The 15,080-nt window shown below is 42.8% G+C and overlaps 1 protein-coding gene across 1 annotated transcript; it reads right to left on the reverse strand.

Annotated features, from left to right (window-relative positions):
* Positions 1 to 8,986: 8,986 nt before the first annotated feature.
* Positions 8,987 to 12,506, reverse strand: LOC118359754 (troponin C, slow skeletal and cardiac muscles-like). The gene is made up of 6 exons (XM_035738438.2): positions 12,352 to 12,506; positions 10,599 to 10,629; positions 10,339 to 10,485; positions 9,894 to 10,008; positions 9,614 to 9,750; positions 8,987 to 9,407 (listed from the first exon to the last, which is right to left on the reverse strand). Exons 1-6 carry the CDS (start codon positions 12,373 to 12,375, stop codon positions 9,376 to 9,378), a joined length of 486 nt encoding a protein of 161 aa, XP_035594331.1. The 5' UTR covers positions 12,376 to 12,506; the 3' UTR covers positions 8,987 to 9,375.
* Positions 12,507 to 15,080: the final 2,574 nt, after the last annotated feature.

Raw genomic sequence — 15,080 nt, forward strand, 5'->3', positions numbered from 1 at the left:
CTTTTAAATGTACTCTTAAGAAAATACATTGTTATAGGGAATGATTGGTTGTATCGTTCTTTCATGTTTCATGCCTCGACACAATCACAAGAAAATGTAAGACTTACAAAACATTTCACAGAATAGATCAAGGCATCTCGGAAAAGAGTGGGTTTCCTGACCATGTCACCATTGCATAGTTTTCACTTCAGTATTTACAAAGTGTGGTGTAGTCCGGTAACAAACTCCTTAATAGGGCTCTGGGGAAAAAATGTCATTTGTCTTGAATCCTCTGCTGTTCTTGTTGGTGTTTAAAGAATTGACAATTGTACTACTGTTAATCTTTATAACTAACTGAACAAAAATATAAATGCAACATGCAACAACTTAAGATTTACTGAGTAACAGTTCATATAAGGCAATCAGTCAATTCAAGTCAAAATTCATTAGGCCCTAATCTATGGATTTCAAATGACTGGGAACACAGATGCATCTGCTGGTCACAGATACCTTAAAAAGTAGGGCCGTGGATCAGAAAACCAGTCAGTATCTGGTGTGACCATTTGCCTCAAGCAGCGTGACACATCTCCTTCGCATAGAGTTGATCAGGCTTTTGTTTGTGGTGTCATGAAGTTGGCCTGTGGGTAAGGTTTATGACCCCCCCATAAATACCTTTCTCCCGTCTTGACTCTCCTGAAGAACTCTTGAATAGGCTTTGAACAGAGAGTCTGGGAACATCAAACGGTGAGGGGAGAGGAACCATATTTTGGTAATAGAACCAGTTGAAAATATGCGTTGGTACTTAATGAATAGGATGTCAGTTCGGTTGTCATCTGAGACATGACTGATGACAGGACGACAAACTATCTGGGAAAGTCTACACATTCTAGTTATCAGATTCACATGGAATTGTGCAATTTAAATGTTTGAATATGAAACTATTTGTGAAAAGATTCAATGTAATTTTTGCTTCCAAATGAGAGATTTGGGTTTTCATAAGTTAGAGCTCTGCTCAATCAGTGGCCCGCCCCTGTGAAGAGACATGGGTTATAAAGTATGAAACACACCCTTCTCTCCCTCCACGATATAAGCCCTTGACGAAAATGTAACCTTCTGTTCCGAGGACAATAGGACGACGGTCCATACATTAAAAAGGACTAACATGTCAACTACAGAACTAAGCCAACCTCAGTGTGAGCTTTGGTTGTGAATGGTATGAACTTTGAACTCTTATTCACTAAAGAAGTGAGACATGCTAGCCGTTGAGTTAGCAACAGCAGCTGTAAACGTGGGATAGGAAAGGGCGGACAACGTATCCAGTCTAACACACAATGAAGATACTACAACATATCCAATTTACCACCAGAGACAATATTCCGAGGATAGGAAGATCTCAGTTGGCCAGCATCTACGACCAACCTACCGAAGCGCATCTCAGAATAAATATTTATTGCATTTTCCTTTTCCAAATAGGTGTTAATTTAGAATGCATAAGATACTGTATTTACGAAAGCATGGCTTCTCCCTTTGTTCCTCAGTCTTCCCGCTCTTTCACTCAAACCCAACCCCCTTTCAGATGAGACTGAAATAAGGTGCCGATTAATATTGACTGCTATTGATGTAAAATATTACTAGGTCTTTCAGAGTTTATTCGGAAGATAAGAGCTCTATAAACACTCTTTCGTGGTGCCCCGACTTTATAGTTAATTAATATATAATATAATATATGCCATTTAGCAGACGCTTTTATCCAAAGCGACTTACAGTCATGTGTGCATACATTCTACGTACGGGTGGTCCCGGGGATCGAACCCACTACCCTGGCGTTACAAGTGCCATGCTCTACCAACTGAGCTACAGAAGGACCACCAATTACATTTACATGATTAGCTCAATCAGGTAATATTAATTACAGAGAAAAGATTTTATAGAATAGCATGTCATATCACTTAATCCGGCATAGCCAAAGACACGACAGTGTCCTGTGGAATGTTGTCACACTCATCTTTAATGGCTGTGCGAAGTTGCTGGATATTGGCGAAACTGACACACGCTGTCATACACTTAGATCCAGAGCATCCCAAACATGCTCAATGGGTGACATGTCTGGTGAGTATGCAGGCCATGGAAAAACTGGGACATTTTCACCTTCCACGAATTGTGTACAGATCCATGCGACATGGGGCTGTCCATTATCATGCTGAAACATGAGGTGATGGCTGCGGATGAATGGACCTCAGGATCTCGTCATGGTATCTCTGCACATCCAAATTGCCATTGATTGTGTTTGTTCGTAGTTTATGCCCACCCAACCCATAACCCCACTGCCACCATGGGGCAGTCTGTTCACAATGACATTAGCAAACCACTCGCCCACACGACCCATACACGTGGCCTGCGTTTGTGAGGCCGGTTGGATATACTGCCAAATTCTCTATAACAACTTTGAAGGCGTCTTATGGTAGAGAAATTAACATGAAATTATCTGGCAACCGCTCTGGTGGACATTCCTGCAGTCAGCATGCCAACTGCACGCTCCCTAAACACTTAAGACATCTGTGGCATTGTGTTGTGTGGCCTTTTATTCTTCCCAAAAAAGGAGAAACCCTTACTAACAGGGATGTAAACAAATTTGTGCACAGAATTAGAAAGAAATCAGCTTTGAGCATATGAAACATTTCTGGGATTTTTTATTTCAGCTCATGAAACATGGGACCAACACTTTACATGTTGTGTTTATATTTTTGTTCAGTGTATGTTATCCTGTGTCATTTATGTACTGATACAAACCTGTGTCGGGTTGTATGAAGGAGTGTCTGTAAGTCGCTCTGGATAAGAGCGTCTGCTAAATGACTTAAATGTAAATGTAAATGTAAGTCTAGGACCACCATGGCACAGTTGGGCTTGAAGTCATCACTGACCAGCACTTCTTTCACCTGAAAACAACACATTGTAGGCCTACTTGAATTCCTTCTTTATGGGCCAGACATAAGAACCATCATGCAGGACCTGAGGTGCTCAAAAGTAGTGGTTGACCTTGTCCATGGAGTAGAGCAGAACTCTTGTACCTCCCCTATCCTAAGCTTGAACTCAGGAGGTAGTGGCCTAGTCAAACACAAAAGGGCTTTCTGGACCCCCCCCCCCATCCTCATAAGTATAGCTATGAGAGAAGACACAGGGGAGATTGAAATACTGTGGATTAGAATGTAGGCCTATGTAAAAGCATGCAAAGAGACAGCATTCTCAATGAGACACTGCAGAGTGCTTGCCACTCCTGTTGAGGCATCAATCACCTCACTGCTCACATGGCACGCAGTTTCTGGTATGTCTGCTGGGATGCAGGCCTCCTGCTCACACTCCTTGATAAGGGTGTTTTCACACTGATACCTGCTACTAGACCCCCAGCTGCATGAAAATATGGTGGACGAGCATTATAAGCCACAGTTTGCCATTCACTGAAAATATGTAAAATATCAAATCAACAAGTGCTGACCATGATGTCCAGTTTTACAGGGTAGGTATGTTTGGTCATGGATCATCATCCCACCCACCTCCTGAGTTCCCCCCCTCCATACCGTTTCACTCCAAAAAGACATACAAAGACAATTTTAATGGGGCATGCAATGGCAGGGAAAACACTAGGATTGTTTTCTATTGTTATTGTCTAGGCAAGGCCTTACTTGTGGCTGATATCTACATACACATTAATGAAGTGTCGCAGTGACTGTCCCCACAGTAACTGTACGTACAGCCAAATACATTTAAACTCAGTCTTTCACAATTCCTGACATTTAATCCTAATAATAATTCCCTGTCTTAGGTCAGTTAGGATCACCACTTTATTTTAAGAATGTGAAATGTCAGAATAATAGCAGAGACTGATTTATTTCAGCTTTTATTTATTTCCTCACGTTCCTAGTGGGTCAGAAGTTTACATGCACTCAATTAGTATTTAGTAGCATTACCTTTAAATTGTTTAACTTGGGTCAAATGTTTCAGGCAGCGTTCTACAAGCTTCCCACAATAAGTTGGGTGAATTTTGGCCCATTCCTCCTGACAGAACTGGTGTAACTGAGTCAGGTTTGTAAGGCCTACTTGCTCGCACACGCTTTTTCAGTTCTGCCCACAGATTTTCTTTAGGATTGAGGTCAGGGCTTTGTGATGGCCACTCTAATACCTTAACTTTGTTGTCCTTAAGCCATTTTGCCACAACTTTGGAAGTACGCTTGTGGTCATTGTCCATTTGGTAGACCCATTTGCGACCAAGTTCTAACTTTTTGACTGATGTCTTGAGATGTTGCTTCAATATATCCACATCATTTTCCTCCCTCATGATGCTATCTATTTTCTGAAATGCACCAGTCCCTCCTGCAGCAAAGCACCCCCACAACATGATGCTGCCACCCCCGTGCTTCACGGTTGGGATGATGTTCTTCGGCTTGCAAGCCTCCCCCTTTTCCTCCAAACATAACAACGGTCATTATGGCCAAACAGTTCTATTTCATCAGACCAGAGGACATTTCTCCAAAAAGTAAGATCTTTGTCCCCATGTGCAGTTGCAAACCGAAGTCTGTCTTTTTTATGGAGCAGTGGCTTCTTCCATGCTGAGCAGCCTTTCAGGTTATGTAGATATAGGACTAATTTTACTGTGGATATTGATACTTTTGTACCTGTTTCCTCCAGCATCTTCACAAGATCCTTTGCTGTTGTTCTGGGATTGATTTGCACTTTTCGCACCAACGTACATTTATCTCCAGAAGACAGAATGTGTCTCCTTCCTGAGTGGTATGGCGGCTGTGTGGTCCATTGTGTTTATACTTGCATACTCTTTTTTGTACAGATGAATGTGGTACCTTCAGGCGTTTGGAAATTGCTCCCAAGGATGAACCAGACTTGTGGAGGTCTACAATTTTTATTCTGAGGTCTTGGCTGATTTCTTTTGATTTTCCCATGATGTCAAGCAAAGAGGCACTGAGTTTGAAGGTTGGCCTTGAAATACATCCACAGGTACACCTCCAATTGACTCAAATGGTGTCAATTAGCCTATCTGAAGCTTCTAAAGCCATGACATAATTTCCTGGAATTTTCCATGCTGTTTAAAGGCACAGTCAACTTAGTGTATGTAAACTTGTGACCCCACTGGAATTTGGATACAGTGAATTATAAGTGAAATAATCTGTCTGTAAACAATTTTTGTAAAAATGACTTGTGTCATGCACAAAGTAGATGTCCAAACCGACTTGCCAAAACTATAGTTTGTTAACAAGAAATTTGTGTAATGGTTGAAAAATTAGTTTTAATGACTCCAACCTAAGTGTATGTAAACTTCCCACTTCAACTTTACATATCCCAACCAGAAGCCATTGGTTACAGGCAACATACGCATCGAGCTAAAGGCTAGAGCTGCCGCTTTCAAGGAGCGGGAGACTAATCCTGAGGCTTATAAGAAATCCCGTTATGCCCTCAGACGAACCATCAAACAAGCAAAGCGTCAATACAGGATTAAGATTGAATCCTACTACACCAGCTCTGACGCTCGTCGGATGTGGCAGGGCTTGAAAACTATTATGGGCTACAAAGGGAAACCCAGACGTGAGCTGCCCAGTGACGCGAGCCTACCAGACGAGCTAAATGTCTTTTATGCTTGCTTCGAGGCAAGCAACACTGAAGAGCCCCAGCTGTTCTGGATGACTGTGTGATAACACTCTCGGTAGTCGATGTGAAAAAAACCTTTAAACAGGTCAACATTCAAAAAGCCGCTTGGCCAGACAGATTAACAGGACGTGTACTCAAAGCATGCACGGACCAACTGCCAAGTGTCTTCACTGTCATTTTCAACCTCTCCCTGACCGAGTCTGTACCTACATGTTTCAAGCAGACCACCATAGTCCCTGTGCCCAAGGAAGCAAATGTAACCTGCCTAAATGATTAAAGCCCCGTGGCACTCACATCAGTAGCCATGAAGTGCTTTGAAAAGCTGGTCATGGCTCACATCAACAGCATCCTCCTGGACACCCTAGACCCACTCCGATTCACATACAACAGATCCACAGATGACAAAATCTCATTCGCACTCCACACCTCCCTTTCTCACCTGGACACAAGGAACACTTAAGTGAGAATGCTGTTCATCGACTACAGCTCAGCGTTCAACACCATAGTGCCCACGAAACTAATCACTAAGCTAAGGACTAAAGTACTAAACACCTCCCTCTGCAACTGGATCCTGGACTTGCTGACGGGCCGCCCTCAGGTGGTAAGAGTATGTAACAATACGTCTGCCACGCTGATCCTTAACACTGGGGCCCCTCAGGGGTGTGTATTTAGTCCCTTCCTGTATTCCCTGTTCACCCACAACTGCGTGGCCAAACACAACTCCAACACCATCATTAAGTTTTCTGATGACACAACAGTGGTAGGCCTGATCCCCGACAACAATGAGACGGCCTATAGGGAGGAGGTCAGAGAACTGGCAGTATGGTGCCAGGACAACAACTTCTCCCTCAATGTGAGCAAGACAAAGGAGCTGATCGTGGACTACAGGAAAAGGCGGGCCGAACAGGCCCCCGTTAACATCGACAGGGCTGTAGTGGAGCGGATCGAGAGTTTCAAGTTCCTTGGTGTCCACATCACCAACGAACTATCATGGTCCAAACATACCAACACAGTCATGAAGACAAAACCTTTTCCCCCTCAGCAGACTGAAAAGATTTGGCATGGGCCCCCAGATCCTAAAAAGGTTCTACAGCTGCATAATCGAGAGCATCCTGACCGGTTGCATCCCCGCCTGGTATGGCTATTGCTCGGCATCTAACCGTAAGGCGCTACAGAGGCTAGTGCAAACGGCCCAGTACATCACTGGGGCCAAGCTTCCTGCCATCCAGGACCTATATAATAGGCAGTGTCAGAGGAAAGCCCAGAAAATTGTCAGAGACTCCAGTCACCCAAGTTATAGACTGTTTTCTTTGCTGCTGCACAGCAAGCGGTACTGTAGCGCCAAGTCTAGGACCAAAAGGCTCCCCAACAGCTTCTACCCCAAGCCATTAGACTGCTGAACAATTCATAAAAATCGTCACCGGACAATTTACATTGACCCCACCCACTTGTACACTGCTGCTACTCGCTGTTTGTTACCCTATGCATAGTCACTTCGCCCCCACCTACATGTACAGATTACCTCAACTAGCCTGTACCCCTGCACACTGACTCGGTACCGGTGCCCCCTGTAAATAGCCTCATTATTGTTATTCTTATTGTGTTACTTTTATTATTATTTTTTATCTGAGCCTACTTGGTAAATATTTTCTTCTTCTTGAACTGCACTGTTGGTTAAGGGCTTGTAATTAAGCATTTTACAGTAAAGTCTACCATTGCTGTATTCGGCGCATGTGGCAAATAAAGTTTGATTTGAGATCTCTCCATACACATTAGTGGAGTGTCGCAGACTCTGGGCATTACTTCATAATTCTATAGAAGAGGCACAAATATATAATTTTACGTGTATAAATGTCACATTTCTGAGTTTGGTTTAATTCTCAGAGTATATTATAGTACATTTTCCCTCTCATCTCATCTCTCCATCCTTTCAAGACGGTCAGTGAGCCTTCCCTCCGAAGTGACAGAATCTACAGCCTCTGACCTCCTAAAGGAGTCAAATTTTTGGCACAGACTAATAACGCCGCCGTGTGGTGGATTGAAGAGGTTGGAAATGTACTCAAAATGGACGCCACTTTTGCAAGGCACCCGACCAACTTGCTCTCCTCCCACCCCAAACCGAAGGAAAGTGGTGCGACTGGAGCCTGGGTAACACAATCAAATGTTGCCTTCTTGAGAGATGCGTTGTAGTATAGGCTAGAATGATAACTCGTAGTAAATTCGCTATTAAACACACATAGCTAGCCACAGCTTGTCATTCCCTCCCATATACCACAATAGTTTCACTCTAAACTGGCGAATAAAAGTTATTCATTCCGCGAAACACCTGGAGCATTTGATCATTCCAGGTAGTCATGATTTATTTTTACCTTGGTTGCTTCCACGAGTCCAATGCTATTACGAATGGTACAATTTAGACAACCATATGTTATGATTTCATTAGCTAGTAATATTTTCAGTGTGGTGAATCTGATGTTGCCTACGTCATATATTATCTCATCAGCGCATTGATTTGGCACAAAACCAGTGACGAATATAAACATTGTGCATTGGTTGAAACCAACATCTCCATTGGTTGAAACCAGCTTCTGTAGCAGATGCGTTCTCGGATGCCCTCTGTTATTTTGACTTTTTCACATGGGCTCTGTCCTGTAAACCCACCCAAGAAATGAAGATACTTAAAATTTTCCATAACATATTTAAGCAATAAGGCACGAGGGGTGTGGTATTGGGCCAATATAGCACGGCTAAGGGCTGTTCTTATGCATGAAGCATCGCGGAGTGTATATTGGCCATATACCAGAAACCCCCGAGGTGCCTTATTGCTATTATAAACTGGTTACCAACGTAATTAGAACAGTAAAAATAAATGTTTTCTCATACCCGTGGTATAAGGTCTGATATACCACCGCTGTCAGCCAATCAGCATTCAGGGCTCGTACTAATGTGAGATATTTAATCTGTGTGTGTGTGTGTGTTGCACACAATGATAAAGTGATACCTGGTGTTAACCCCTGCAAATCTTGGAATTTGTCACTTATCTCAAGAGCCTTACCAGGCCTATATTGTGCCCTTTATACAGCAATGACCCATTGTGCTATGGGATCTTGGTGATAGTAGCAAATATTCAAACGATAACTTTGAAGACCGAAGTGGAGAAGGGTTGAACATGGGTCAGTCGGTCCTAAGAGATGGGCGAACGCCCAGGGCGAACGCCGTTCGGAAGGGAGGGGTGATGGCCTCCGTCGCTATTCCTTTGTTCTACAATACAATTCAATACAATAACATACAATACAATGGTGATAAGCAATCCTGTTGAAATCAATTTGTTTGAATTGAAGACTCATCTGGATTACTGAAAATCTTTCTTTATTGAAAATATACAGTATTGTGGAGAAGAGTGTTTCCTCCCCTAGGTTAAAATTTCAAATAAAATATTATAGGATTATGGGGGTTAAATCAATTTGTAGTTCAGAAATTCACTTCAAGGACATAACAAGACCTATTATCTTTAAGGTCCCTTAATAATGCTATGGATAAAAACTAGACCACATTCAAGATGTCAACCAAGGCCGATACACATTGAGGATATAACACATGTTTAGTGGTAGATGGAGCCAAGCAGAAAGAGGTTTTTATTTCAATGTTGTCCAACGTATTCAGGCAATAATGTGATGGTCAGAGCTAAGAGGAGGTATGAGTATTTTCCCGGGCTGAGAGTCCATGAATCTTTTGAGTCCTTTACTCAACCCCCTTCATGAATTCCAGGAACTCTGTGGAAGAGAATGACACCCACAGCTCATGATGGACAATTTCTTATTGACTGCCTGGATTTGAACTGTGAAATGTTTTGAATGGATTACCTAGACGAGTGTCATTGATACATGTAGCTGACAAAAACAAACTAACAATTACACATTCTGGAAGTCCCAGCCTGATCTTTTGTCTAAAATTATTACAGTTGGACCTCTTGTCTTACCATCATAATCAATTTTTCCATCATTATTTTTGTCTCCATCCTTCATGAGCTCTTCGATGTCATCCTCAGTGATGGCCTCTCCAGTTGACTCCAGCATGGTTTTCAGCTCCTCCAAATCAATGTAGCCATCTCCGTTTCTGTAAGTAGCATCAATGAGTACACATATCCCTGACAACATTGACATTACTTTTTTAGTTTTCTATATTTTTGTCTTTATAGGCTCTTGGCAGAGTAAGCACAAATGTTTTTTGGCAGCCACTTTGCTTGATATTAGCCTTACTTGTCAAACATGCGGAAAAGTTCAGCCAACTCTTCCTCTGATTTTCCTTTGCTCTCCTCCTTCATGCAGCGCACCATCATCACCAGGAACTCATCAAAGTCTACTGTCCCGCTACCTGTAACCCCCCCAACACACGCACGCACGCACGCACGCACGCACGCACGCACGCACACACACACACACACACACACACACACACACACACACACACACACACACACACACACACACACACACACACACACACACACACACACACACACAGTGTCTTAATGCTGAAACATAGTAATGTGATGACTTCAAAATTAACATTTCATACCAGTCTGAAAACTATGTATGAACCACTCCTCAGGCTACCTGACCTAATGACTTTGCCTAAGGTTAATTCATATTGAAGTGAGGGGATGTATTGTGTGTTGATATGTTTGTATCCATGGTGACGCACCATCCTCATCCACCTCATCTATCATCTCCTGCAGCTCCTCTGGGGTGGGGTTCTGCCCCAGCATTCTCATCACTTTCCCCAACTCCTTGGTGCTGATGCAGCCGTCCTCTGCACCCTGACATGCAATGTCAAAGGCTGCCTTAAACTCTGTGGGGACATAGTGGTGAGAAGCAGATTAAATGGATATTATGGGTCTTACTAGTGCTTCTCCACAGACATGAATGATGCAAAATTACAAAATTACAAAAACCAAGACTCACCATTTTTCTGTTCTTCTGTTAAGTTCTCAACCTGAAGGGAACAGTAGGGAAAGTTACATATTGTATGCAATTTACTCACGTTGATAGACATGGTATAGTACTTTTGAACTCATGTTAGTCTACTTTATGTGCCTAAATTATGCAGATTGGTTTGCCTCTTTTACATTTATGTTTGACAAATTGACGACTCATAGTTGGACCACACTGGAGGCCATTGGTGGCCATTTCCTCATTTTCTTGTCTCTCTTCACCTTGGTATGCAGTCAGCCCTGAGCCCTCACAGTGTGTAATATATTCCATCAGTACCCCAGCCCCTTGTCCCTCTTGTTGAACTCAGCCCAAAACCTGTGGAGCACAGCCCCCTACCCATGGTGCAGTCTGACTGAAATGTCACGCTGCTTTCTTCACCTCCTATTCTTGTATTGTGGCGAGGGGGGCTCTGGCACAGATTCTGCTGACAGACATTTGTTTGAGCCGACAGCTGTCTACTCTGTTCCTCTTCCTAACTGTCCTTTGTTCTATGTTGTCAGGCAGAGAAATGCCAGAAATCCCATCTAACCTCACATTACGTCATCTGGGTGCTCAGAAAAGATAATGCTGAGCTCAAATGTTCATAATGTCATGGCAATGAGCTTTTTGTTGTGCAGTTCACATTTAATCGACCTTTTCAGAATAGCTGTCCTCATAGAACATGGCCAACTTTGTGTTTAACCTTGATGAATCTTGGCACTTGTTAGTTGTTCATTCAAAAGATACAATGTTGAATTTCCATTGACTTTACAACTCTCTTGGTGAGATAATTTATTCATACGCTGTGAACTCTAATTTTAGAAGGACAATGACCTTTTCTCAGAGGGACAATAATGGTCAACACATTCAGAAAAGTACTGCTGGCCCTTCTTGATTACTCTCCTCTATAAAAAGAAGGTGTTGAATGACACTTTCACATGAGTTGCTTTCCCATCATATGACCATGTTTAGTTGGGCCTTGACACTCAATATTACTGCACTTACTTTGACCAATCAACGTCAAGGTGGGAACATGTCTATGTGACTACCAATCACTTTCCTTTGACGAGTACTTGGTTTGTCAAAGGTACCTTGGGTATACTGAAATCATAATTAACAACTCAGTAGCTCTCGTGAAATATATATTGAATTGAGGTTGACTGGTAAAACCATTTCTCGCTTCTCACAGCTCTTGAACGCGGATTAGGGCTTTTTGACATCATCAACGTCTAATTCAGTTGAACAACTAGAGATGACTTTCCTCAGGGCCCATTAACCTCTAATCACCTCTGGCTTGTGTCCAGAGAGTGTGTACTGTAAATATAATGTGAGCTGGAGCATATAGCCATTGTGTGAAATGTGTTAAACATAACACCACATTCATGACGGGCTGTTATTTTCACATATTCATGTTGATCTTGTGCCTCAACAGATATACCCCCGTCCACAACCTGAGCCAACAAACCGGCAAGAAAAGGCACGTGATTTCATAACAGTGCCTTGATTTTTACTCAGCCGTAGTACACCCAAGTACGCCAATGAATGAAGATTGAGATCATTAGTCCCTCCTTCCTCCCTAGTATATCAGATGAAGACTCCTAGCTGACCTCAGCCAATTGATTCTAACTGTAATGTGAATGTGCGGTGAAAAAGACGGTCTATTATCCCAGACAAAAACCATCTGGCATCCTCCTGTGTCAACTGACCCCCAACCTGCAGGTTTTGTCCCTGTGTCTGTACTCACCGCTGCCTTGTATACATCATCCATGGCTGCTGCTTGTCTCTGTCTCAGTCACTGGAACACACTGACGCTCCCACAAACGCCTCAGACACAGGACAAAGGATAGAAGCAACACCTGCCCCAGCCTTTATTGTTAGGGGCGTATGGTGTTTAAAAAAACTTCTGACCCTCTCTCTGCGTCATCCCACTGTTCTCATCAGAAGAGACAGAGAGTGAGAACTATAAATAGAGGACGAACCGAGATGGTCCAACAATAGGAGAGCCTAGGCCACAGCACCTAAATTGGTGATATTTATTGTCTCCAAGCTAGATCTGGAGCAAACGGAGCAAAAGTTTTTTTTAAGGATATCAAATCATTACACTTCTTCGTATTTCCCCCTGCGGTTGTTCTGGACATAAAAGCATTTTTTTTTGTGAAAAAAAAATGATATTTCATAGACAAGATTTTGTGTTTGTTGGGGATTTGGTGGCCTTTCTACACTGTGGTCTGTGGGGAAAGAATCAGTGTCTTCCAGCAGGGATCCTGTACTTCTTATGTGTTGTACCTGTACCTTTATCTCTCATTCGGCTATGGAGATAATAGTGTATGAAGTTTTGTGCCAACAAAAAAGGGGTTAAATATGTGTCATAAAAATATACAGTTGAAGTCGAAAGTTTACATACACTTAGGTTGGAGTCATTAAAAATCAACCACTCTTAAGGGCACTGTACTGCAGCGCCAGCTGTGCCACCAGAGACTCTGGGTTCGCGCCCAGGCTCTGTCGTAACCGGCCGCGACCGGGAGGTCCGTGGGGCGACGCACAATTGGCCTAGCGTCGTCCGGGTTAGGGAGGGGTTGGCCGGTAGGGATATCCTTGTCTCATCACACACCAGCGACCCCTGTGGCGGGCCGGGCGCAGTGCGCGCTAACCAAGGTTGCCAGGTGCACGGTGTTTCCTCCGACACATTGGTGCGGGTGGCTTCCGGGTTGGATGTGCGCTGTGTTAAGAAGCAGTGCGGCTTGCTTGGGTTGTGTATCGGAGGACGCATGACTTTCAACCTTCGTCTCCCCTGAGCCCGTACGGGAGTTGTAGCGACGAGACAAGTAGCTACTAAACAATTGGATACCACGAAATTGGGGAGAAAAATTCAAATGAAAAAAAAAGAATAATAATCAACCACTCAACAAATGTCTTGTTAACAAACTATAGTTTTGGCAAGTCTGTTAGGACATCTACTTTGTGCATTATAATTCCCTGTATCACAATTCCAGTGGGTTAGAAATGTACATACACTAAGTTGACTGTGCCTTTAAACAGCATGGAAAATTCTTTAGAAGCTTCTCATAGGCTGATTGACATCATTTGAGTCAATTGGAGGTGTAGCTATGGCTGTATTTCAAGGCCTACCTTCAAACTCAGTGCCTCATTGCTTGACATCATGGGAAAATCAAAAGAAATCAGCCAAGACCTCAGGATAAAAATTGTAGACCTCCACAAGTCTGGTTCATCCTTGGGAGCAATTTCCAGATGCCTGAAGGTACCACGTTCATCTGTAGAAATAAGAGTACGCAAGTATAAACACCATGGGACCACACAGCCGCCATACCACTCAGGGAGGAGACACGTTCTGTCTCCTGGAGATTAACATACTTTGGTGCGAAAAGTGCAAATCAATCCCAGAATAACAGATAAGGATCTTGTGAAGATGCTGCAGGAAACAGGTACAAAAGTATCTATATACACAGTAAAATGAGTCCTATATCGACATAACCTGAAAGGCTGCTCAGCATGGAAGAAGCCACTGCTCCAAAACCGCCATAAAAAAGACAGACTACGGTTTGCAACTGCACATGGGGACAAAGATCATACTTTTTGGAGAAATGTCCTCTGGTCTGATGAAATAGAACTGTTAGGCCATAATGACCATTGTTATGTTTGGAGGAAAAAGGGGAGGCTTGCAAGCCGAAGAACACCATCCCAACCGTGAAGCACGGGGGTGGCAGCATCATGTTGTAGGAGTGCTTTGCTGCAGGAGGGACTGGTGCACTTCACAAAATAGATGGAATCATGAGGAAGGAAAATTATGTGGATATATTGAAGCAACATCTCAAGACATCAGTCAGGAAGTTAAAGCTTGGTCGCAAATGGGTCTTCCAAATGGACAATGACCCCAAGCATACTTCCAAAGTTGTGGCAAAATGGCTTAAGGACAACAATGTCAAAGTATTGGAGTGGCCATCACAAAGCCCTGACCTCAATCCTATATAACATTTGTGGGCAGGACTGAAAAAGCATATGAGAGCAAGGTGGCCTACAAACCTGACTCAGTTACACCAGCTCTGTCAGGAGGAATGGGACAAAATTCACCCAAGTTATTGTGGGAAGCTTGTGGAAGGCTACCCATAATGTTTGACCCAAGTTAAACAATTTAAAGGCAATGCTACCAAATACTACTTGAGTGTATGTACACTTCTGACCCACTGGGAATGTGATGAAAGAAATTAAAGCTGAAATAAAAGCTGAAATAAATAAATAATTATTCTGACATTTCACATTTCTAAAATAAAGTGGTGATCCTAACTGACCTAAAACAGGGAATTTTTACTCAGATTAAATGTCAAGAATTGTGAAAAAACGGAATTTAAATGTAGTTGGCGAAGGTGTATGTCAAATCAAATCAAATCAAATGTATTTATATAGCCCTTCGTACATCAGCTGATATCTCAAAGTGCTGTACAGAAACCCAGCCTA

This window comes from Oncorhynchus keta, chromosome 27 (assembly GCF_023373465.1).
Source record: "Oncorhynchus keta strain PuntledgeMale-10-30-2019 chromosome 27, Oket_V2, whole genome shotgun sequence".
Taxonomy (NCBI): domain Eukaryota; kingdom Metazoa; phylum Chordata; class Actinopteri; order Salmoniformes; family Salmonidae; genus Oncorhynchus; species Oncorhynchus keta.

Bases quoted from the DNA above. Each gene is read 5' to 3' on its own strand.
- LOC118359754 (XM_035738438.2), bottom strand. From the start codon at position 12,375: ATGGATGATGTATACAAGGCAGCG. The intron at 10,009-10,338 runs GTGCGTCACCAT...GGGGGGTTACAG, and splicing joins AGATGAGGTGGATGAGGATG to GTAGCGGGACAGTAGACTTT. The intron at 9,408-9,613 runs GTAAGACAAGAG...TCTCTTCCACAG, and splicing joins TGGAAAAATTGATTATGATG to AGTTCCTGGAATTCATGAAG.